The following is a 22,735-nucleotide window of genomic DNA, read 5'->3' as shown; positions in this document are numbered from 1 at the left end:
GCAGTTAAGGGGAGCTGTGGAAGTCAAGGCTAGATATGAAAGACCAAGAAAAATATCAGATAAAATTTTACTGTAGGATGCCTAGAAAGGCAAAGCTTAATCCACAAATGAAACAAAAGGCCTGGCTTCTACAACTGGACAAGGTTCCAAAACATACCTCAAATTCCACTATAAACTACTTGAAAAAATGCAAGCTGAAGCTTTTGAAATGGCCCTTATGGTACCCTGTCTTAATCTCTAAATCTTTGTAGGCAGATTTTAAATACGATGTGCATGCAAGATGGCCCAGCAATATGCCAGAAGGAATATTGGTTGAAAGATGAAAGATTTTCTAACTGGCTACAAAATGCCTTTGCAAGCTGTGATATCTGCCAAAGGGAGTGTTACTAAGTAGTAAAGGTGTACACACACCACAATAACTATGTAATTGTTTTCTAACTTCAGTTTAATCTAACATAAAGTAACTATGCAGAAATGTTTAAGTAGTTTGAGGCAGAGGTTGTGTTTACTCCTTTGCACTTCACTAAGATATACACCAATCAGGCATAACATTATGACCACCTGCCTAATATTGTGTTGGTCCTCCTTTTGCTGCCAAAACAGTCCTGACCTGTTGAGGCATGGACTCCACTAGATCCACTAGATGGTGTGCTGTGGTATCTGGCACCAAAATGTTAGCAGCAGATCCTTTAAGTCCTGTAAGTTACGAGGTGGGACCTCCATGGATCGGACTTGTTTGTCCAGCACATCCCACAGACGCTCGATTGGATTGCGATCTGGGGAATTTGGAGGCCAAGTCAACTCCTCAAACACGTTCTTGTGATCATTAAACCATTCCTGAACCATTTTTGCTTTGTGGCACGGCGCATTATCCTGTGGAAAGAGGACACAGCCATCAGGGAATACTGCTTCCATGAAAGGGTGTACATGGTCTGCAACAATGCTTAGGTAGGTGGTACATGTAAAAGAAACATCCACATGGATGGCAGGACCCAAGGTTTCCCAGCAAACATTGCCCAAAGCATGACACTGCCGTCGCTGGCTTGCCTTCTTTCCATAGTGCATCCTGGTGCCATGTGTTTCCCTGGTAAGTGAAGCACACGCACTCGGCCATTCACATGATGTCAAAGAAAATGTGATTCATCAGACCAGGCCACCACCTTCCATTGCTCCGTGGTCCAGTTTTGATGCTCTCGTGCCCATTGTTGTTGCTTTCGGTGGTGCACAGGGGTCAGCATGGGCACTCTGACTGGTCTGCGGCTATGCAGCCCCATATGCAACAAACTGTGATGCACTGTGTATTCTGACACCTTTCTATCAGAACCAGCATTAACTTCTTCAGCAATTTGAGCAACAGTAGCTCATCTGTTGGATCGGATCACACTGGCCAGCCTTCGCTCCCCACGTGTATCAGTGAGCCTTGGCCACCCATGACCCGGCGCCAGTTCACCACTGTTCCTTATGTTATGCCTGATCTGTGTATATGACAAAATTGTTGCATACAGTTTTAGCTCTATAAACTTGGCATCTACGATGGCATCATAATCTAGGATATCACCTGGGTTAAGTAGACAGTCATGAGTGAAGCTATTAAGCTATTCATTAAACTCTTTCACAAGGAAACATTGCAACATACAGAATCAAATCATGGCTTTAAATAGAAGGCTAATGGTATTTAATTTAATCTTGTTAACTAAAGCAGGCTCTAATTTTTCAATGGTGACAGATTCCATCTAATCATTTTGAATAAAGTCACTTCATTTAAAAAAAAAAAAAAAGGACTTTTACATTAAGACTTTCGTATTCACATAAAGACCTACTTTATGTCAAACGTTATGAATCATACAGGATTTGTTCACTGGTCCTTTCTGAAATGTTGTAATTACAAGGTGAGTGCACTTCAGCATCACCAGAATGATGTAATTATTCTATTATTCTATTAATCTCGAGACCCTTGGTTTTTCCATTAGACCTGACTATCTGATTTTGGGGGTGTGGCAAAGAACTGAATGTGAACGCCCACAGCAGAAGGTAAGATTTAAGTGGTAATTGTGTACGCTGTTCTTTATTTACTTTCCGTAAGGATAATTAAACTTCTTATTGTTGATTATTTAAAACAAAATCTTTTCTCACGCCGTCCACATAACACACGTCGTAACTGCCCACCTCCAATCTCTGTGCAGGTCAGCCTCTGTCTTTAAGCACCCGCAGCCGATTAGCAAACGGGGAGCGCTGGAGCCGTACTGCGCATGCGCGTGGCATTGGCGCGTGCGCCCTTTCCTTCTGGTTTGTTTATGCGCTGCAAAAAAAGGCGAGAGCGTAATGGCGGCGAGCAGGCTGTGATGAGCTAGCGAAAATAGCCTGGACTCACTGTCACACCCTGGGAAAGATCACCGTCTCTCCTCACACACACACACACACGCGCGGAAACTGCTCAAAATGCAGATAACACTGAAAACCCTGCAGCAGCAGACGTTTAAAATCGACATCGACGCGGAGGAAACGGTGAGATATGTTCACTCCGGTGGAATGGACTCGAGACACGGGGCCGCGAAAGTTGGCTTGCCGCTTAGCTATGCTATCGCTACATATGTGCCCGCGTACACCCTGTTTAAGACAGTTATAATACGCGAGACCGGGTCGCACGTGGGAACCGAGCACTAGTGCATCTTAATTTGGGACCATTTACGGAGAATTGGGTGAGCCGTGAGCTAGTTTCGTTGTGAGGGAAAAGTTGAGAACGCCTGCACAGTGATGCTAAGCTATCTAGCAAGCTAACAGCTTATCACGTTCACATGATGGCTAACTACCATGTCTGACGTTAGTGTTAGTGGTCTTGATGAGTTCATATATTCTAAGGGCCTAAATTCTTATGTAGTATTTAATTTGTTGGGATTAAAAAAAAAAAAGATCCGAGTTTAATGAAGTTAGCTAGTTATCCTGCCCTTCGCCTAATTGTATAGTTAGCGCGAGTTTACGAATAAACTCTGAGTTCATTAGTCGTTAGGAGGGGAAAAAACGCGTTGGTCAACATTGTTCTTTATTTATTAATTCTGTACAACACAATAATGTTGATGCAACGGATTTTGAACTTGTGCTAGCGAACACACGGGTCTAGTTGTGCTACCTGGCTAATATGCTAAAGCTAGCTAGCCGTGCGTGGCCTGCTGATTCACACACGCCAGTGAGCTGCTTCATTATCGAACTTTAAATCCCAGCGTTTCTGTAGGTTAGTGTTTAATACTCAGGCGATCACTGTGGGTTTGTTTAATACATCGTGTCACCTGATAGGAATCAACTTTTTTTTAATGGTTCTTATAAAAACTTGGCTATGAGAAAGTTGACCTCGGGCCCGAGCCCGTGCAGCTGCAGTGTCTATAAATCGTGTTCACACCTCCATCAGCACTTTGTCACCCTTCTGACTGAGTCATGAAGTGTGACTCCATTCTTTTTCTCTCTCTGAAAGATAACAGCGTGTAGAGAGTAAAGATTTTGTATAACAGCAGCTCTGAAAGCAGTGCAGCTGTAAATATTAACGCACGCGTTTTTAATACGTTGCTATAGTAACGGCTCATTCACACGGACCTGTGTTTTTAGATGCTCCATATTCATCAGGGTTAGTGCTTTATAACAGTTAGACATAAAGCTGTGTATGTTCTCAGGACAGAAGAGATTACACGTTTATAGCTTTTATAAACTAAGCACTAACAGGAACTGGCTTGGTTCACCAACGTTCCTTGGCATTAAATTCAACTGAATGGATTAAAAGTAAGGATGTAACGTGATACTGCATGGAAGGTTGCTGTGGTATAAGAGTAATAAAACCTTTCACAACAATGCTGTTCTAGGAATATAGTCATCCTTCGGTTTCATCACCCCGCCCTGTCACTCAGTATTTGGCTATAACCGCATACCTCTGTCCTGAGGGTATGCAAGATTTTGTATTATGGCGTCGTTAAAATCGAAACACGGTCTATGATTCATTAAGGTCTTTCAGTCTCAAAATGTAACTTCACCAAGCAAAATGATGACTCAGGTACTCATGGATTAAATCAGGCTTTTTGCTTTGTCATTATAGATATATATATATACACACACACAGCTTTTAAAATGGAATATGTCCTTGATGGCAGTATTGTTTGATTAATATATAATGTGTACAGTGCACTATTCCACTGCACCTCTGAGCTCTCTTTTTTTTTTTTTTCCTTCCAGGTAAAGGCGTTAAAGGAGAAAATCGAGAATGAGAAGGGAAAGGAGAGTTTTCCTGTCGCTGGACAGAAGCTGATCTATGCAGGTTTGTCTTTGTCTCTGTGTTTATGTGCTAAGAGAAAAAATTTCGAATGAGTGATGTAGGTGACTTCGAGTGAGAGAAATGTAGAGACATGGAGACAGACAGGGAATGTCAAAGAGAGACAAACGTTTACACCGACTGTTCATGTTTACATGCAAAAAAAATAGTTTGAATCCTTAACTGGACATTCTGTTAAGGTCTGTTTATGATGCGCATTACTAGTAATCTGATCCATGCTTATGCTTTTGCGTGGAGTGAGGTTTAGTGCCAGCTCTCCCATAATGACATGCAGCACATTTTCATGCGTTTGTGAAATGTACATATTATCCATTGGAATGCACACACTTGCACAATCATGGTTTACATGGCTATTTTTCTTATAATTTTTTAAATGGATTATAAAACCCGTATTCATTTGGAAATTGAATTCGACTTGACCTTAGTCAGTTGGCTGTATTTGGACTGATGTATCTACGTAATTGATCTGTTTTGATCCATTCTGGTTGATGTATCAGTTCAGTTAACAGATTCTTGTCTTCCAGTCCATGTAAACTGAGAGACTGGCTGACTGATGGTGAGGGAAATAGGCGAGGAGAGAGAGAGAATATGAGAGAAGCAGGGATTAAGATGTACTTTATGAATTGACTGTAATTTATTTTGCTGATTTGCTTTGCAGGTAAAATCCTAAATGATGACACAGCACTGAAGGAGTATAAGATAGACGAGAAGAACTTTGTGGTTGTCATGGTAGCAAAGGTAAAAAAAAAAAAAAACCCCAAAAAAACTTTCTGAACAAACAATACTTGTTTATTTTCTATACAATTTTCAGCAGGAGTAGTGTTCCTCATGCTTACAGCCACACATCCTTGAAAAAATGAAATGTCCAGAGCGTGTCTTTATTCCACACACAGTGGATCAGCTTGGGCATGGTCAGTGTGTGCAGGGTTTTTTTTTTTTTTTTTTTAAATGATTTAAACAAGCCATGAGGCTAATGTAGACTAATGAGTTTTGTGTTGCTGTGATTGAAATGAGAGTAATAAAGTGCTTTAATTGGCTTCTGCTATTTTCTAAACCTGTGCACAAACAGTATTTAATTAGATGAGTGTTGTTTATATCAGCAATTCTCGCAATAATTATATTCCTGTAAAATAAAGGTATTAGTGCTACCAGATGTTTCTGTAGAATAATTTTCTGTTAAAATATTAGTCTAAAATGATTGAGCTGCCGTTACCATAGCTACCGCTGCTCCAGATGCTTTCGCAGGACTGTGCAAGTTTAAGACTTTTCAGTTTGTGTGGACTGATTGTTTTAAATGGTCTCCAGCCTAAAGCTGCTCCTGCAGCTGCTCAATCTTCAACTACAGCAGCATCTTCGAGTAGTCCCGCCTCTAGCACTACAACTCCCACAATCCCCCCTGCGGCTGCTGCTGCCGCCGCAGCTGCCGCTACCACCACCACCACCACCACCACCACCACCACCACCACCACTGACACCACATCTGAAAGCAGCAAAGAGGAGAAAGCAGCAGAGGAAAAACCACCGTCTTCTACACCTGCCAGGTACATCACACACCTCATATACACCTAACAAGGTATCGGACAACTTGCGCACACCTAAGACTGTTGAGGTTGCTCTAACTTTGAATATTTTTTTTTTTCTGTAATATGTTACTGTAATTTATAAGTGAATAAAGTGTAGTACACCACCTGGGCAATTACTGACTGTCCATCACTTGTCTTTATCCTGCAGTTCCGGTAGCCTGACGAACGTCAACATATTCGACGAGGCGACTTCTGCTCTGGGTAAAGGACACTGCACTGCGAGACTCCAGTCTTTATAAACACCTGTCTTTTACAATAAGGTTGTCTAATGTTCACATGGCTGAGCTCAGTGTTGAGCAGGAGAGCAGTTAAATAGTGAATTCAATCGTATAATTATAACCACCATTAACATTATTTGTAAAGTAATCTGCTGCTTTGTTGAGCTGATTTGAACATTTTTCAGGTGCATTCCTTTGGAGTTGAGCATACATACCCATATCGGTTTTTTCACAGTAATGAAACCATTTACTTTTCACGAAAGCAAGTAAGTCATACAGGCCACCACAAAGTGAGATTGGGAGAAGGGGTGGTGTGGTGGTTCTGGTGATGAAATATAATTGGCAATAAACATCACTGGATATCATGATGATGTGATATCATACAAGCCTGACGCACGTCCTCCAAAACTATTTGGATTAATTGATAGCAGATAACACAATTTAAACAGAGGAATGCATTGACCCGGGACCCACGGGGAGTGTATAGGTTTCATCATCTACTATAATATTGACAATGGATTTGTGTAATGTATTGATTGTGTGTATTTGAACAGTGACGGGACAGTCGTATGAGAACATGGTGACTGAGATCATGCTAATGGGCTATGAGAGGGAGCAGGTGGTGGCTGCGCTGCGTGCCAGTTTCAACAACCCAGACCGAGCTGTTGAGTACCTGCTCACGGTGAGATGGGTGGGGCAGAAAGTGGGAGTTTTGAGAGTGCTTTGGAGGTTACAGATGATCAAGTAGTGATGCATCACTGAGGGGTGATGGAGGGATGGGGAGTGAGAAGAATTATGGAGGAACTGAGAATGAAGGTAGATCGTATTGTGGGATTAAGAATGAGAGGGAATGGACAGATTAGGAATGAAGGAGGATTTTTAGTGAGATTAGGAATGAGTGGGAATGAGAGTGAATATTTTGAGGTAATAGGAATTATGCTGGCATTATGAAAGGATTAGAAATAATTGAAGGCTCATGTGAGGATTAGGAATGAGAGATTGCTGAGATTAAATTAATGATGGAGTGATTATGTATAGATTCCAATTAAGGAATGAGGGCCAGATTGTGGATAGCTTGGGAGTGAGGTAGCAATTATAGACATTATGAATGAGGTATGGATTATAGAGGGATTTTGAATGGATTGGGAATACAAGAGAGATTACATGGGCATAAGGAATGTTTGATAAAAGTGGGATTGGGGATGAAGGGAGGTATTATGGTCATACTAGGAAAGAGGAAAGGATTATGAGGTGGGGGTCATGGAAAGGTTTGGAATGATAAGAATGTGGATGAAAAGAATATTCTTGGGATTAGCAGTGAGATGGATGAGATGAGGATAAATAGGAAGGAAGGACAAATTGGTAGATGTTTTAGTAAGGATGGAATTGATTAGTTATTAGAAGTGTTCAAGTGTCTTTATTATGTTTTTAGAGTAAGGATGAATTTGGCTTATAAAATATTTTAAAAGTTTACTTGTTGAAATTTGTGTGCAGGGAATTCCAGCGGAGAGTGAGGGAAACGTTGGGGGCTCCGATCCTGCAGCTCCAGTAGGGGGCACCCCGGCTGCTCCCACAGGACTCTCATCTCCGTCCAGCACAACACCTACACAACCCAGTGCTGGGTCAGCAGGTATACACACACTCATATACACAACTCATAACTGAAGTATCAACATTGTACTGTTTTACTCAAGGACAGCAAAGCATTTTATCTATTGGGATTGATAACGCATCATTGTATGTTTTCCCCCATATCTTGAGTCCTAGAGAGAAATTAAATTCCTGTTGCCTTGGCTATTCTGCAGTGTGGACAGTTAAACTCCACTCAGATTTTGAGCTCTGATCCAGAACCTACTTTTGCAAACTAGTTCAAGGATTTTTTTTTCTGTGTTGTAACAGAATTGGTGTCTAAAATGTGTTGTATTGTGAACCATAATGCTGACACATGCCATATGTGGTTATAGCCTAATGTATTCAATCCAGTCATGAGCTCATGAATATTTGCCTGGATTTTTACAAAACGTAAGGGGCATACACAAGATCCGATTCTGATGTCAAATGTGATGTTTTGGGTTTGGTCATATCATAAAGGGCAGAGCCAGGTTCTGATGGGTGTTTCTCAGATACCACACGGTGAGTTAGTATGTATAACAAAACGCAAAAGGTAGGCAATCTTGTCGTAGTTATAGGATTTTTTGATTTTTTTCAGTGCTGTATTATTTTTAAGGAGAGTGTGTAATTAATAAATGATCAGTTCATGTTGGTCTGTATGGCAGTGTGGCTGCTAGGTGTCACATCACACCTAGTAGAGTGAAGGAGTGCTGGTATGAATCCATAAAAACTTTAATGCATGCTTATCATTCAATGTATATTCAATAGTTTGGTTTTAAATGTTATGCATAATTTCTGTTTTTTTGTCTGTATAGCTAATCCTCTGGACTTTCTGAGGAATCAGCCTCAGTTCCTGCAGATGAGGCAGATCATCCAACAGAACCCCTCATTGCTGCCTGCCCTGCTGCAACAGATTGGCAGAGAGAACCCCCAGTTGCTGCAGGTATTACTGCACCCCAACCACACCCCAATTCTGGGAATACTTGCCCAGAAATTCAACAAAATACTGCAGAGTTTATTAAATTCCAGGTCGTCCTCCAATCACCTTCTCGTTCTGTTTTTTTTTCCCATCAGCAAATCAGCAGCCACCAGGAGCAGTTTATTCAGATGCTGAATGAACCAGCACAGGAAGCAGGCCAAGGAGGGGGTGGGGGCGTGTCTGAGGCTGGTGGTGGGCACATGAACTACATCCAGGTCACACCACAGGAAAAGGAAGCAATTGAACGGGTAAGTCACATTGGAATAATACACCACTATGTATGTGTGAAGGAACAGCCAACATGGGTCTGAGACACACTGTGTACTGAAGTTCTAGTCAGAGCACAGAATGTAGAGTTTGCTTTCATAGCAACTGAGGAAAATCATTATTAAAGAGAACCGGTGAAAATACGATTTCCAAAACAAATTAATAAATGCTAAACTGTACATTTAATTTTTAAGGTGTTTTCGTTGTTTACTATAAACATTTTACTGGAAAATACTGTTCCTAGCAGTCCTGTTTTTAACCACATTTTCCAGTTTCTTTGGCCGCAGTGGGTTCACATTTAATAAAAAAAAAAAACAACCTTGCTTATTTCCGATTCAGATACTCATTGTCAGTGTTTACAGCCTTTGTATGTCTGGACCAGTGATTAAACACCTTCTCATAACTCCTCCTCTATTTCTCTTGTCTGTAGCTAAAGGCGCTCGGATTCCCAGAAGGACTTGTTATTCAGGCCTACTTCGCTTGTGAGAAGAATGAGAACCTGGCTGCCAATTTCCTTTTACAACAGAACTTCGACGATGACTAAAAGCTCTTTTTTTGTTTTTGTTTTTTGGTTTATTTTTTTGTTTATTTCCCAATTTACCCCGGTTAATTTTTTTTTTCTTTTTTTTTTTCAGTTAATCGTACTGCAAAAAAATAGATAAAATGATATTCATACATAAAAACCCCTCCACAGGCAGTCTTGGTCTATTTTTCTTTACACACTGGATAACTCGTCTGTTTTATCTGCTTCTGCTTTGTGAAGGCAAGCAATTGGGAATTGTGTTCATTTGCTCAATTGGGAAATTAAGTAAAAAGCATAATCAATGACTTCCTCTGATGATGACCTGGATTATTTTATTTTTTGGCCTATATTCATGATTTTATTTTCGCCGAATACAGGTTTAAGGGGTTTAATCCCCATTTTTTTCCCATCTCCATCGATGTCAGCATTTGTGGCTGAACTGCGCATTCAGTTATGTTCATTGTTTAAGTATTTTTATTTTCTTCCATCTTTCGCTCGTGTTCATGCCTTCTTTTCACAGTTGAACGGTATAGGGACCCGAAACACAATTTTAAACATTAAAAAGATTTTTAAAGCAACCCAGTTGCCGTATATATTTTTGTTTAAGTTCAAATACAATCAGCTTTTCTTTGTAGTGCATGTAATGCAGAGATATGGTTCTGTGCAAAAATTCATCAACCTTTTATTTCAAAAGGTTAAAGGCATGTCCGTATTCTCCACATTGATTAGTGTGGACAGTTCCACGTTCTGCACATTTACTGTCCTTTTTACAGGAAGAAATAAAAAGTTTTCAACATAACACCTCATCTGTCTGTAAGCTTGTTAAGCATGACCGGTAGTCAGCAGTGAGCTGTGAATCTTTTCCAAAATCATTCCCCTGCTGGAAAAAATGTGAAGAAATAAGAGTGATTAAGGAACAAACAACACATTTAAAACATTTCTGTTCCTACAGGAGTCTGTTTCTGGTGAAGGTTAAGGCACTGAATGAATGTGCAGGAGAGAAAAAAAGATGAGGATAAATTACAGGGAGGTTGAACCAGAAAGCAAGACTGACAGAATAAAAGAAAAACATGATGGAGGATTGTGTCTCCAGTTTGCTGTGCATGTGCTGAAGAACTACTGGTTTAAAAAATATGATTTCTTTCCATCTTTAATCTGATCAGAGAGATCACTTGATAGCTGCTGAAATCAGATTACGTCCATATCAAAGTTGTTTCTATAAATACGTTGCCTTTGGATGAAAGGGGAAAAAAGCAACGTCTGGTCACAGTGAGCGTGCAGTTAGACTGTGTTTCTGCTGACGTGAAACCATCACAGAAAGTCAGGCACAATAAAAGGAAGATGACTAAACATTGCTGTACTCCTTTAACACTTAATTAAAATGATAATAGAGGCAAAGAGAAGAACCAGAGGACCAGCAACAAGACTGCATGAGCAGCACACCATTAAACTGGACACAGTTTTCCAGAATGTTTTCATCTTTGACGTTAAAGTAAAAAATAGGAAGAACTTGCTGATAAAATCCTTCTCCATCTGCTGCAGCTTCTTGAGGATATCTCAGTATGTATTATACATGGATCTGCTGCTTGTTGTACTTCTGCAGCCGCTCAGCATGGTGGTCTAAGCACAGATGTCTGGATCGGGTGTAAAATGGGGTGTATTTATATGCCTCATGTCCTGTTGTCCCAGGAAGAAGAGGTTACTGATGGAAAAAAATTGAAGACATGCACTGTTTATTTCTGTTAGTAATCAGTGCGTCCTGCAGATGGCGCTGTTTACTGCAGTTCTTTACATCAGATTCTTTTTTATTAGTCATGGGTTTTCTTTTTTGGATTATTATTATTATTGATATTATTAATATATTTTGGGGAATGTTTTTAGTGTTTTATTAAATATTTATTTTTTTTTTAATTTTTATTAAAAAAGAGATTATAGTTTGATCATGTTTTGAGTACTGTAATCCACTCAGTAGTAGAGAGAGTGAGAGTGTGGAAGAAGCTGCTTAAGGTTGCCATGAACATTTTAGGACCAGGATTTAAGGAACTGTAGAGACACTAAAGGTTTAAATGCACGCAAATCTGGCAACCCTGTAATGATTCATTAGGAAAGAGGTCACTGCAGATGGGACGTTAGCTTAATACTGTGTGTTGTATGGACTTGGTTAAACAACATAATAAATGACATGGAAAAAAATATCTGATCTATTAGAGGTAAAAGAAACAAGCTTTAATGTCTCTTTATTCATATTAAAATATAATAGTAATAAAATGTATTATTAAAAAATATAAATAATGTGGAAAAATAGTAGAAAATGATATTATAAATGCATAAACATGTGGTTATGTGAACTGATGAACAGGAAAAATAATCAACACGTAGAATTAAAGAATTAATGATCATTCATGTTCATCTGAAATGTTTTATATTTTATTTATACACTAACGTATTCATACATAAAATACAAAAAAATATATATTTACAAGTTTTACAAAAAGGCAAGATTATATTACATTTATTTATTATAAACAAAAACTGTTCAGAGTTACAAAAATATCCAGAATGTTATTTAGAGGTTTTTCATTTTATTTTATTTTATTATCAAAATGTTTATTGCACCAGTGCAGAGACACAACGCGCCAAAAAGTAATCTGTACCAGAAATGACCACTATCACTATACACTGCCTGTGTGTGTGTGTGTGTGTGTGTGTGTGTGTGTGGTGTTAATGCATGAGCACGCGTACACGTGCGTGCATGTGTATGTGTGTGTGTGTGTGTATAGGATAAAGGTGTATTTTTTTGTATATTATTGTATATTTTGTATATTATAATCCCATAATATCCCTGATGTTGTATATACTTATTATATTTACTTGTTCTTAGTTTTTGAAACCCCAAGCTCCAAATTTCGGAAGCATTAAATTTATACACATATAAATATATAAATATATAAATATATATATATATATATATATATATATATATATATATATATATATATATATATATATATTTAATTTCCAGTTTGGTTTCACTTTCCTGTATGTATTTGGTAACTAAAAAAAAAAACACCACTGAATATTTATATAAATGTATATATTTCCAGTTCTATAGAATAAAAAAACGTAGTTATAATTTCCACGTAGCTTCTCTTGCATTTGATGCTTTGCAGAAATGTATTCATTTAAATATTACTGTATACAAAAATACTTTTTTTTTTTTAAATTACAGCCACATATTATAGTGATATAATTACAGTTTATTTTTATATGTTTCCAAAACGGTTTGTTTTATTGTTCAGTTTTTGGCACCCTGTGATTGAATTAGTTTTTAAAAAAAAAAAAAAAAACAGATCAGTGTTTTCTGAGTCACTGATGTATTGGAAGACTTTCTTTATCCTGTGTGTTTCCGGTTACTGGGCTGTGTTCCAAATACCACCAAACTCGCCACGTCCTATTCCCTACGGTGGCGATTACCCAGAGCATTCATGTGTATACTCTCTGCATATTAATATAGAGAAATGTTCGTTCTGATCCGTGTGGTTCTAGGATGTACAGACCCCGAGGTTCTGCAGTTGTCTCCATCAGACTGAGGTGAAACTCGAGACGGAACATCTCGACGTAGTGTGCACTACAGGAAGGGTTATATTAGAGTTAGTGTTAAGCTGGTGTTGCTGGATGTTGATCATATTGTAGTAATTATGGGGATGTTTGCTCTGAGATGTAAACAGCCAGGTGTAGTGAAGACATGAAATGGCAGTAATGATGATGTACAATTATAATAAAGTCTAATAAATAAAATGGTCAGTACAGTCTGTTGAGTCGTCCGGTTCATGAGCCATCGACGTTTCTATATAAAGGAAAAATGTAAGAGATAATAGTGAACTTTGTTTAGCCGTGAACGTCACAGCGTGTCTCGGGTCTTTTTCTTTCGTTGTCTTTTCTTTCAAAAAGGCAACTCGTGGAGATTTGATGGACATCCCGTGCGTTGACGCGCATGGTTCAGGATTAAAGGTTATAGATGTCGTTTCATGTGCAGTGCCAGATGATCAGAGCGGGAAAAAGCACGGTCGCACTTCTGGCACTGAAACGGCCGGTGACCCGTGTGTTTGCGGTAATGACGGGTCAGTTCATCAGAACGGGCAAATTTCCATCCACAGCCTTCCCAGTCACAGTGATATGGCTTCTCCCCTACACACACACACACACAGTCATTTATTTCAGATTCCATTAATTCCAGAAATCCTGATAATGGTATGACAGGTGATAATGGAAAATAATATCCCTTACCTGTGTGTGTTCTTTGATGTGCTTTAAGGTGCGAGCTCTTGGTGTAGGTTTTCCCACAGCCGACGTAATCACACGTGTGTGTGGCCATTCTCTTCCTTGGCCATGAACGTCGTCCACGTTTGGGTTTGGGCTCCTCTGCTGCAGGAGGAGCCATTTCTGTTTAGAGAGGAGGAAGAGGAACGGATAAGAAGAGAATTAAGCATCAGACAATCTGATCAGTTGAAGACTAAGATCATGTAATTTGATAGGTAGGCAACTGGCCTGGTTCTTTTCTATCCACCAAAATTTAGGGGGAATAAATCTTAAACTGCATTGCACAAGCTAGAGTAGACCAGAGTTAATCACATCAACGAAAAAAAAAACAAAAACGATAAGCAACAATGCAACAATAAAAGTAATAAGTGAAACCAAAGCCCTGCGACCAGTATGTTAATAAAAATGAACAGATCATTTATGTTTAATGGATGTGTTACTGATATGATTAAACAGTTCTGATCCTGTCCTGAAGATATTTCTCCTATTTATATATATATATATATATATATATATATATATATATGTATATACATATATATACATATATATATATATATATATATATATATATATATATATATATATATATATATATATATATATATAAATATATAAGACTCTCATTCGAAAAAGAATGAATGGTAAAATATCATCTGGCTCTTTTCTCTGACACCTTCAAACTGGAAGAAGAACAAACCCTTCAATAATGAAATGTACATGCTCAGTAAAGAAGCGCTCTTCAAAGGTTCATTGAATAATTAACAGTTCTTCGTTTCCAAAAAAACACAGGTCCTAACCGGAGCTCTTTCAGCAGCGATGTTATAGCACAAAAAAAATAAATAAAAGATCATCATTGTGTGTACAATATGTTCTCTCCAGTTTCTTTTTTAACACTAGAACCCAGAAGGAACCTCATCCAGGTTCCAGTGTAGTTTTCAGTACTGTATGTGATGTTTATCTCCTACATTGATGTGTCTATACAGGTATATTTATATTCCTTTACAAACCACACTAACCTCGAACAGAGAAGGCTACAGCAGGGGGCAGAGCTTTCTCTTACAAAGCCCCACAGTTATGGAACAGCCTTCAAATTAGTGTTTAGGACTCAGACACAGTCTCAGTGTTTAAGTCCAGGCTGAACACATATTTGTTTAGTCATGGCTTTTGTGAAAAGATTTTTTTTTCTTAGGTAAAAGGAGCAGTGTTGATGGTGGACTAGCTGGCCGCTTCATGCCCCAGAGCACTCTCATGTTTTACCTTCTGGCTCTCTCTTTTAGTTATGCTGTCACAGCTAGTGAAAGTTCCTAGTTCCTGCTTGGACTCTGCACACAGTGGACATTGTCCTTAACCCTTACGTGACAATAAGCATAGCTAATTATCACATCTCTCTCTCTCTCTCTCTCTCTATCTCTCTCTCTCTCTCTACATATGGACAGTGTAAATATATATGAGATTGCTGTGGATGGTACCACTTAGAAACCATGACTGCAAGTGATATGCACAGTTTAGTAACAATGGCTTAGTACTACGATTTCTATAACAGCTTTTACGCCACAAACAATTTTGTGCATAATTTAAGTGGACATAATTACACCTTTTTGACCATATAGTACACAGATATAGAAGGGAAATGATTTATTATCACACTATCCAGTGTCACTCAGATGATAATGAGTTCCCTTCTGAGTGTGGTTCCTAACATCGGTTCAGGGACATATTCCTTTCCTTTTGGCTGGTTGATTATGGACTCATTTCTAACTTTAAAATTCATATCCTGAAATTTATATCCTTTATTATATAGTAAATATTTCTGTAAAACTGCCCTGTGACAATGTCTACTGTTAAAAGCACCATAGAAATAAAATGGAATTGAATTTAATTGAATAGAATGAAAGCACATTAATCCACTTTAACGTATATTTAACATAATTTTCCTCAACAGTACCGAAACATTTCCCTTTCTAGATCATGAATTCAAGTAATTTTACATGTTCGGAGATAATTAAGCAAATAATTAAGATATAATATTTTTAATTCTAACAACATCAGAAATTTTATGTGCATAAAAATACTAATAAATAGGAATATCAGCAAAAATCACTTCTTACATTTTTATCCCTCAGCCAGGCCTTTTTGAACCGCTACTCATGTTGTGTCACAGGGCAGTGTTACACAGTGGAAGGAAGGAGCTATCTGCTTTATTCTGCATGCATGACTTCACAGATGCTAATGACTGACAGGGGAGTGAGAGTATGCCAGCCCTCCAACCCATTGCTCTCCCATTCACCTGCAATGTCTTTGATTAAAACTATTCCATCTACCTATTTTCCCTTTCCCTTACAGAGTAAAACGAATCTATATATAATAATGATAAAAGGCTTAAAGATTTAGAGAAAATTAGTGAGACAGGTGACGTGACTGACCTGTGTACTGCACTGACGCTGCGGCAAACTGGGAATAACTGTGAGATGGATGAAATCCCTGCGGTACAGAGATTGAGGGATGAGCCAACACCTGAGAGAAAGAGACAGAGAAATTGAGTGAGACAGGTATTAACCTAGAACCATTTCCTGAATTTCACTCAGGAATTATTAATAATGTTAAATTATGAATACTATAATTTCATAAACGGCTCCAAAGTCAGCTGCCAGGTCACAGCTACAGTATTTTATGTTTCCTCTAATAGAAATGCACTTGACGACAAACAGTGGATCACAGATCTATTAAAAAAGAGAGAGAAAGAGTGAGAGAGAGAGAGAGAGAGAGAGAGAGAGAGACTCTCGACCAAACAGAGAGAAATGAGGAGCCACACTGGTTGCAGAGATTTTCACCGACCCATATGAATGAATTTTGAATGATCTATTTATTTGGATCCCTGATCTGCATGTTACAGGTTTAGTGTCAAGAAGCGTGTGAATCCTGTCAGCATGTTCAGCTTGTTAATCACTCTGCTTGTGGCTTTAATGAGGTTTAAATGATTTCCATCTCAGCAAAACATCACCCAAGTGTGGAGAGTTTGAGGAAGAGTTTGCGAGAGCAGTGAAGTCGCTCAGCATGACATTTTTGCCTGAGATTCAGGAACAGGCAAACTCTGGTTGTTGAAATCTAAAATATATACATTGTCTATAAAAATGCGGTTACTTATGAAATATTACCTACGTTAAACAGTTCGGGAATAACCTTTAAACTCCAAACTCTGTTCAAAACACCGAACCGACCTGACAATTATTTAAAACAGATTAAAATCTTTCATCAAAATCCTGCACGACAGATGTGATTCACACACTGGTGCAAATTCTGAAAATAATCACACATGAAGGTTTACACAGTGCTTATTAATGGATTTAAAGGTTTAATAAAAAGACATTAACCCATCTCAATCGATCTGAATTGGATTGGCTTCATTTGGTGTACTCTATTCTGATGGATATGTATATATATATATATATATGTTTATTATTATTCTGCCTGAGTTTGAGTACCTCAGTATTGCTAAAAGATGATTGTAATGAAAGCATCGAACAGAATAAAAAACATCAAATATCAAAATGATATATATTTCATCTTCTATCTTTGTGGCCATCGTATTATCTCTATTCCTTTTTATTACAGCTTTTTCATGTAAATATGAGCAGAAATGCAGCTCTAAGGGGTTAAAGCCATGTGTTTACCTGGGCAGGTGTGTGATGCTCTTCTGGTGAGAGGGAGGAAGAGGAAGTAGAGGCCTGGGCTTCCTGTTTAATTCTGCGGCACATAAACAAAGGCGGCGGTTCTGATGCGGCCATGTTCTCACCCTCGACGTACGCCGACATGCCGGTTTGAACGTTGGTCGTTTTAACCAGAAATTTCCCGTGGAGGTTAATGTTGGTGTTAGTGTTAGCATTTGCCGGAGTGCCGACCTCGGCGGTAGGTGGCTGAAGGTAGGCAGGGTCCAGATCAGGTCTCATGAGTTCGGCGACAAATCCGCCGCTCGGAGAAACGTCACTGATGTCTGGAACGTACGGCATGTGATAGGACGTATACGATGATGGTGTCATTTCCTGTGGAGGCTGCCGACTCTGCTGCTGCTGTTGCTGTTGCTGTTGTTGCTGCTGCATAATGCTGTTAGAGAGGATGAAGTCGTAGTCGAGCAGCTCAAATTCTTCTGGTTCTTTTCTAGTCATGATGTTGTCAAAGTGCTTCAGATGAGACATTTCGTCCTTCCATCTCTTAGCCCGAACACACACACACAAACACACACAAAGAGAAATATAGAGAAATAAGTACAAGATAAGGACCGTATCATAATTAAATGCCAAATATGAGTATAATATGAGTATGTGTAGCATTTTACTGTATCAAAAGCCAGTGGAATTGTCATTTGTTTAAAAGATGAAAATATTTAAATATGCAATGTTGATGATTCCTTATTTATACCACAGATAAGCACGCTTAAACACTTCTCAGACTGTTAAACTTGTTTGTCAAAGATTAAAAGCTCTAAATAACTGACAGTTTTTGACTTGCAAATATCTCTCTGTTTGTGTGTGTGTGTGTGTGTGTTTGTGTGTGTGTGTGATTTTGCTTAGTCACACACAATGAGAAATGGATTTTTATACTGCAACTTTATTTACTTCACTTTTGTTTCAGCGTGTTACACAAAGTGCTCCTACAGTGCAACTACACTTCATTCACATGTTATTACACTGTTATAATATTAACATAAGTGGCCAATGTAAAAATGGAGGGGAGAGAGAGAGAGAGAGAGAGAGAGAGAGCGAAAGAAGACAGAGTGATAGACTGAAATATAAAAAGGAAAGGTGAGAGAGAGTGAGGCAGAAACGTCCTGAAATCAACAACAAATCAGTCAAAAAACAAACTGAAATATATTTATTTTTAAGTTATGAAATCAAATAAATGAGCGAGAATAATCAGTGAAGACGATATTGTACAGAACAATAATTTGACATTATTTATTTTATTACTCTTTGAACACATCAGAGTCACTGCCGGCTATTGTACTGGACTGTCCTCCAAAAGCCAATCAGAAAGCCAGCCTTTCTCTCAGCTTCAGCTTTTTCTTTATTTTGCTTTCATCTTTCATCACTATGCCATGTGCTGTGTGTGGAATCACGTGATGTAATGAGCTACTGCTGTTCACCTCATTAACGATTTCGTACTCAAATATAGCGTATTGTTATACACTACAACATGCTGTTGCTGAATTCTGGATTCTGATTGGTCAGAGGGGGTTCAGAGCTCTGACACTAATACAAGCTGCAAATCATGTGTTTATAATACAGGATCATTTCTATAGTAACAGCTCAAACACAGAGATGCTCCACACACCCTGATTAAAAACACGTGCGAACATTGATAAAAAAGAATCCTCAGTGTAGCTTTGAGTTTCTTCGACATAGGGAAGTCTTCAGCACAGACAACTGACACTTTTTCACAGTAACCTCCTTTTTATTATTCGTTCCAGAAGAGAAAACGGGTGGCTGGTCAGGGAACAGCTGTGTATAGATGCTTTGACATGAGCGATGCTCCACAACATGACAATAATATATAATAAATAATCATTAGTTTAATATGTTTCATAAACCTTTATCACTCCACAATCATTAAATTCCTGAAGTGTGGGATGCTACAGTTGGAGTGGTCAAAAAAAAATCGGATGTATTTGGACTATTTCCTAAAAACACTTTACAGCAAATGGACAATTTAACATGAAACTGATGAGTCAGTGACAATCCCTCAGTTACAAATATATTTAATATGAATGTTAGACTGTAATAATAATAATAATAATAATTATTATTATTATTATTATTATTATTATTATTATTATTATTATTATTATTATTATTATTATTAGAAGAAGAAGAAGAAGAAGAAGAGGAAGAAGAAGAATTTACAACTGTAAATTCAATAAATAAATTCAGGAAAATAAAGATTGTCCAGAAATAATATTAATAATTATTCACATTAATTGAACTCTTACTAACTGGTTTGAATGAGTTTATAACAGTGTAATAACAGAGTATTAGTAGATTAAAAGAACATAGTAATCAACTAGAGACTGGGATTAATAAGAGTGTACTGTGTTAATGTATGCACACACACACACACACACACACACAAACGCATAATGTATACAAAATGTGTTTAGAGTTTAGATTTTTAGAATATTTTTTTGCATATTAAATTATCAACACTGAGGTATTCCTTTCCTTAATATTATGGGCTGTTTTAGTCATATTAATTGTATTAATTAACATGTGGCCTTCAATGGAGAGCGAGATTTATTTTGAGTTTTACGTTTAAACTTCTTTCATGGACATATGACTCAATTTTCTAATAATTTCATACATTAGCCACACTGACTTTCAGCAACCTAATACAGTGGGAATTAGTCCTTGCCACATCTCAACCTAAAGAGAGCAACGCGGCGGCTTTAGTCTTTTAGTCTACGCAGCACTCTCGCCTCGTCATCTCTACTTCCATGCTATAACCACCATCAGCACCATCATACTCTTCATCTCATCCCTCGCTAACAAGTTAAACCGCGTCTCCACCGTTACTCAGCTCAACTGTGTTGTAGAGCTGTTTTGCGAATCTATGAATAAAGTCTTCACTACTTATACTTATACACTGGATTTCTCTTTAATATGATTTTGAACATCGCTGGAAATGGTAAGGTTTTTGTTTTTAGGAGACAAGAGTGAAACCTGACACACTGAGATCACTGGACATTTCTCTCCTGTCAAATGACACTGTAAATGAAGCAACCTGTCTCTAATGGTTAGTTACAATCAACAAATTAACACCAGAGTCATTGAACACATCAGAATATGTCGATATGAACAAATTGAATTTGTTTCCTTTTTAACTTCAGCATTAACACAACATTCACCATGCTAAAATAAACCAGATATGCCAAATAATGTTCCTTTCATACCAAGACGTCCACAACAACCTATATGAACGCTGTAAGAGATATGGTTGTGGGTGGAATTAGTACATGATAGTAGTACATAGTACATGCTGATCTTTTGAGAAACTCGTACAGACTTGATTGTAGGCGAAGTAGTCTTAATCATTCGATTTTTCATAAATGGAGTTGTAAGAAAAGACAAAACCGCACCCTAGCCCCGCCTTGTCTCCACCCGGCCTCCACCCTGCCTCTGCCATAACCCCACCTTGATTCTGCCCTCATCCTGCCCAAAACTCTGCATCTAAAAATTTTCAGACATTTTAAGTGTGTACACAGCTAGACATAGAAATTTCGACCGAATGGACGGCACCATTTAGTAACATTTTTAGTCATGAATCGAACAAAGATTCTCATGCATTCTTATCCGAAACCTCTAATACTCTAAAGGGTTTCCTCTGTTTATCCCTTTGGGGAACCCCGAGAAAGTTATGTCAGAGGATTGACGCAGCAGATTGACCTAGTGTTCAAAGTACAAACCCTTTAGGAGGCTGAAAACCCTGATCGAAAGACACGCATACACTACTGCTCATTACTGTCACCTATCTAATAAATAATAAATGATTATTAATGATCACACTCTCAGCAAAAAGGCCACTAAACTGTATCCTCCCTGCCGTTTGCACCTGTACTGTGTAGCATGTATAGAATGCTAGTGTATTTCTGAAAGCTAATAACTATTTATGGTCCAATAATGGAGCTCAAAAAGCTCTTTAAAGATCACTGTAGGCAAATATCCTGGTGAAACATTTTATTAAAGGTACAACAGAAATAAGGGTGTAATAATGATTATCGGATACAATAAACTATTATTAGTGGATATATCATGAGGAAATGGCTAATATCATTGGAAAGAAATGAAGGGAATAAATATAATGAAGCTGTAAGAAGGATTATAGTGTGGAATAAATACAGAGTTGATTGAAGTTTACTGACCGGCTCAGCGGCTCCGGTGGTGAAAGTGGAGATGGAGGGCAGGAGCGCGCGCCTCAGCGCCATACCGTCCACATCTGCCGGAGGCTGCCTGTAACACACAAGAGGTTAACAAAAAGGAAATAAAATCCCACAGTGTAAAAAAGTACTTTTTTTTTACTAAATCACCCATCTCTCTCTCACACTCTCTCTCTCTCTCTCTCTCTCTCTCTCTCTCTCACTGTGTGTGCGTCTTTAAGTGTGTGTGCGCGCGCGTGTCCAAATGAGGAAAAAAAGTGAAAGTGAATATTCAGAATACTAACCTCATTAATGGAAAAGTACAGGTGTTCACACGCTAGAGAAAAATCCCAACAGATAAATCCCGGTTTATTAAATCCACACACAGGGCTCTGTCCAGTCCCAAGCGCGGTTTAAACTCCGGTACGCTTCATACCGCGCGCGCGCGCGTGTAAGTGTGTGTGTGTGTGTGTGTGCGTCTGTGTGTGTGTGTAAACTGTGTGTACGTGTGTACAGGGGGATTAACGGGTCCCTGTCTGTACCGGTGGAGTGTCATTAAACTCCTCCGCTCTCTCGCGCTCTCTGAGGCTCTCCGGCTTTTCTTCCGCTTCTTAAAGCCCGGACACGCCCCTCGTCGCGCGGCAACGGGACCGAAAAAAATAGAAAACAACACACCACGAGCGCGCGTGCGAGCGTGAGCGTGTGTTTGTGTGACGTCAAAAGGGAGAAGCCCGGGCATCAGGCCAACGAGGAGGCAGAGCGAGCGCTCTCTCTGTGTGTGTGTGTGTGTGTGTGTGTGTGATAGCAACGAGCCACAGTGTTGTGAAAGGTTTTTAATTTTATTTGTGTAAAATAATGCTATAACATTTACAAGCATAATTATTTACAATCCATATTTTGTCACGCCCCAAATAAAACCAGCTAAATGAATAGCGCCTTATGAGTTCATTTTCTTTCCTGTGCAGGGGATTGATGTACAGTTGTATCTCCGTTCCTTTTAAACGAAATGCTTTCTT

At 38.6% G+C, this 22,735-nt stretch overlaps 2 protein-coding genes across 3 annotated transcripts; one reads left to right on the top strand and one right to left on the bottom strand.

Moving 5' to 3' along the window:
• The first annotated feature begins 2,283 nt into the window (after window positions 1-2,283).
• Window positions 2,284-10,292, top strand: rad23b (RAD23 homolog B, nucleotide excision repair protein). 2 transcript variants are annotated; one of them, XM_058414892.1, is made up of 10 exons: window positions 2,284-2,505; window positions 4,216-4,297; window positions 4,971-5,050; window positions 5,618-5,853; window positions 6,044-6,096; window positions 6,668-6,795; window positions 7,608-7,743; window positions 8,540-8,667; window positions 8,799-8,951; window positions 9,401-10,292. In XM_058414892.1, exons 1-10 carry the CDS (start codon window positions 2,440-2,442, stop codon window positions 9,512-9,514), a joined length of 1,176 nt encoding a protein of 391 aa, XP_058270875.1. In that variant the 5' UTR covers window positions 2,284-2,439; the 3' UTR covers window positions 9,515-10,292. The 2 variants fall into 2 exon arrangements, with proteins under 2 accessions (XP_058270875.1, XP_058270876.1); XM_058414893.1 differs by lacking the exons at window positions 2,284-2,505; window positions 4,971-5,050.
• A 2,526-nt stretch (window positions 10,293-12,818) lies between these two features.
• On the bottom strand, window positions 12,819-22,314 carry klf4 (Kruppel like factor 4). Its single transcript, XM_058414894.1, has 6 exons — window positions 22,025-22,314; window positions 21,726-21,813; window positions 17,488-18,024; window positions 16,240-16,330; window positions 13,781-13,936; window positions 12,819-13,681 (listed from the first exon to the last, which is right to left on the bottom strand). The coding sequence occupies exons 1-6, from the start codon at window positions 22,027-22,029 to the stop codon at window positions 13,506-13,508; spliced, it is 1,053 nt and encodes a 350-aa protein (XP_058270877.1). The 5' UTR covers window positions 22,030-22,314; the 3' UTR covers window positions 12,819-13,505.
• Between the last annotated feature and the right edge of the window lie 421 nt (window positions 22,315-22,735).

Source organism: Hemibagrus wyckioides, linkage group LG18, assembly GCF_019097595.1.
Source record: "Hemibagrus wyckioides isolate EC202008001 linkage group LG18, SWU_Hwy_1.0, whole genome shotgun sequence".
NCBI classification, from domain to species: domain Eukaryota; kingdom Metazoa; phylum Chordata; class Actinopteri; order Siluriformes; family Bagridae; genus Hemibagrus; species Hemibagrus wyckioides.
This window is presented reverse-complemented; position numbering and strand designations above follow the sequence as displayed.

Coding starts and splice junctions, on each gene's coding strand:
- rad23b (XM_058414892.1), top strand. CDS start 2,440: ATGCAGATAACACTGAAAACCCTGCAGCAGCAGACGTTTAAAATCGAC. Junction 2,506..4,215: donor ACATCGACGCGGAGGAAACG/GTGAGATATGTT, acceptor TTTTCCTTCCAG/GTAAAGGCGTTAAAGGAGAA. Junction 4,298..4,970: donor ACAGAAGCTGATCTATGCAG/GTTTGTCTTTGT, acceptor TTTGCTTTGCAG/GTAAAATCCTAAATGATGAC.
- klf4 (XM_058414894.1), bottom strand. Junction 13,937..16,239: donor AGCGTCAGTGCAGTACACAG/GTCAGTCACGTC, acceptor CTCTCTAAACAG/AAATGGCTCCTCCTGCAGCA. Junction 13,682..13,780: donor ACATCAAAGAACACACACAG/GTAAGGGATATT, acceptor GTGTGTGTGTAG/GGGAGAAGCCATATCACTGT.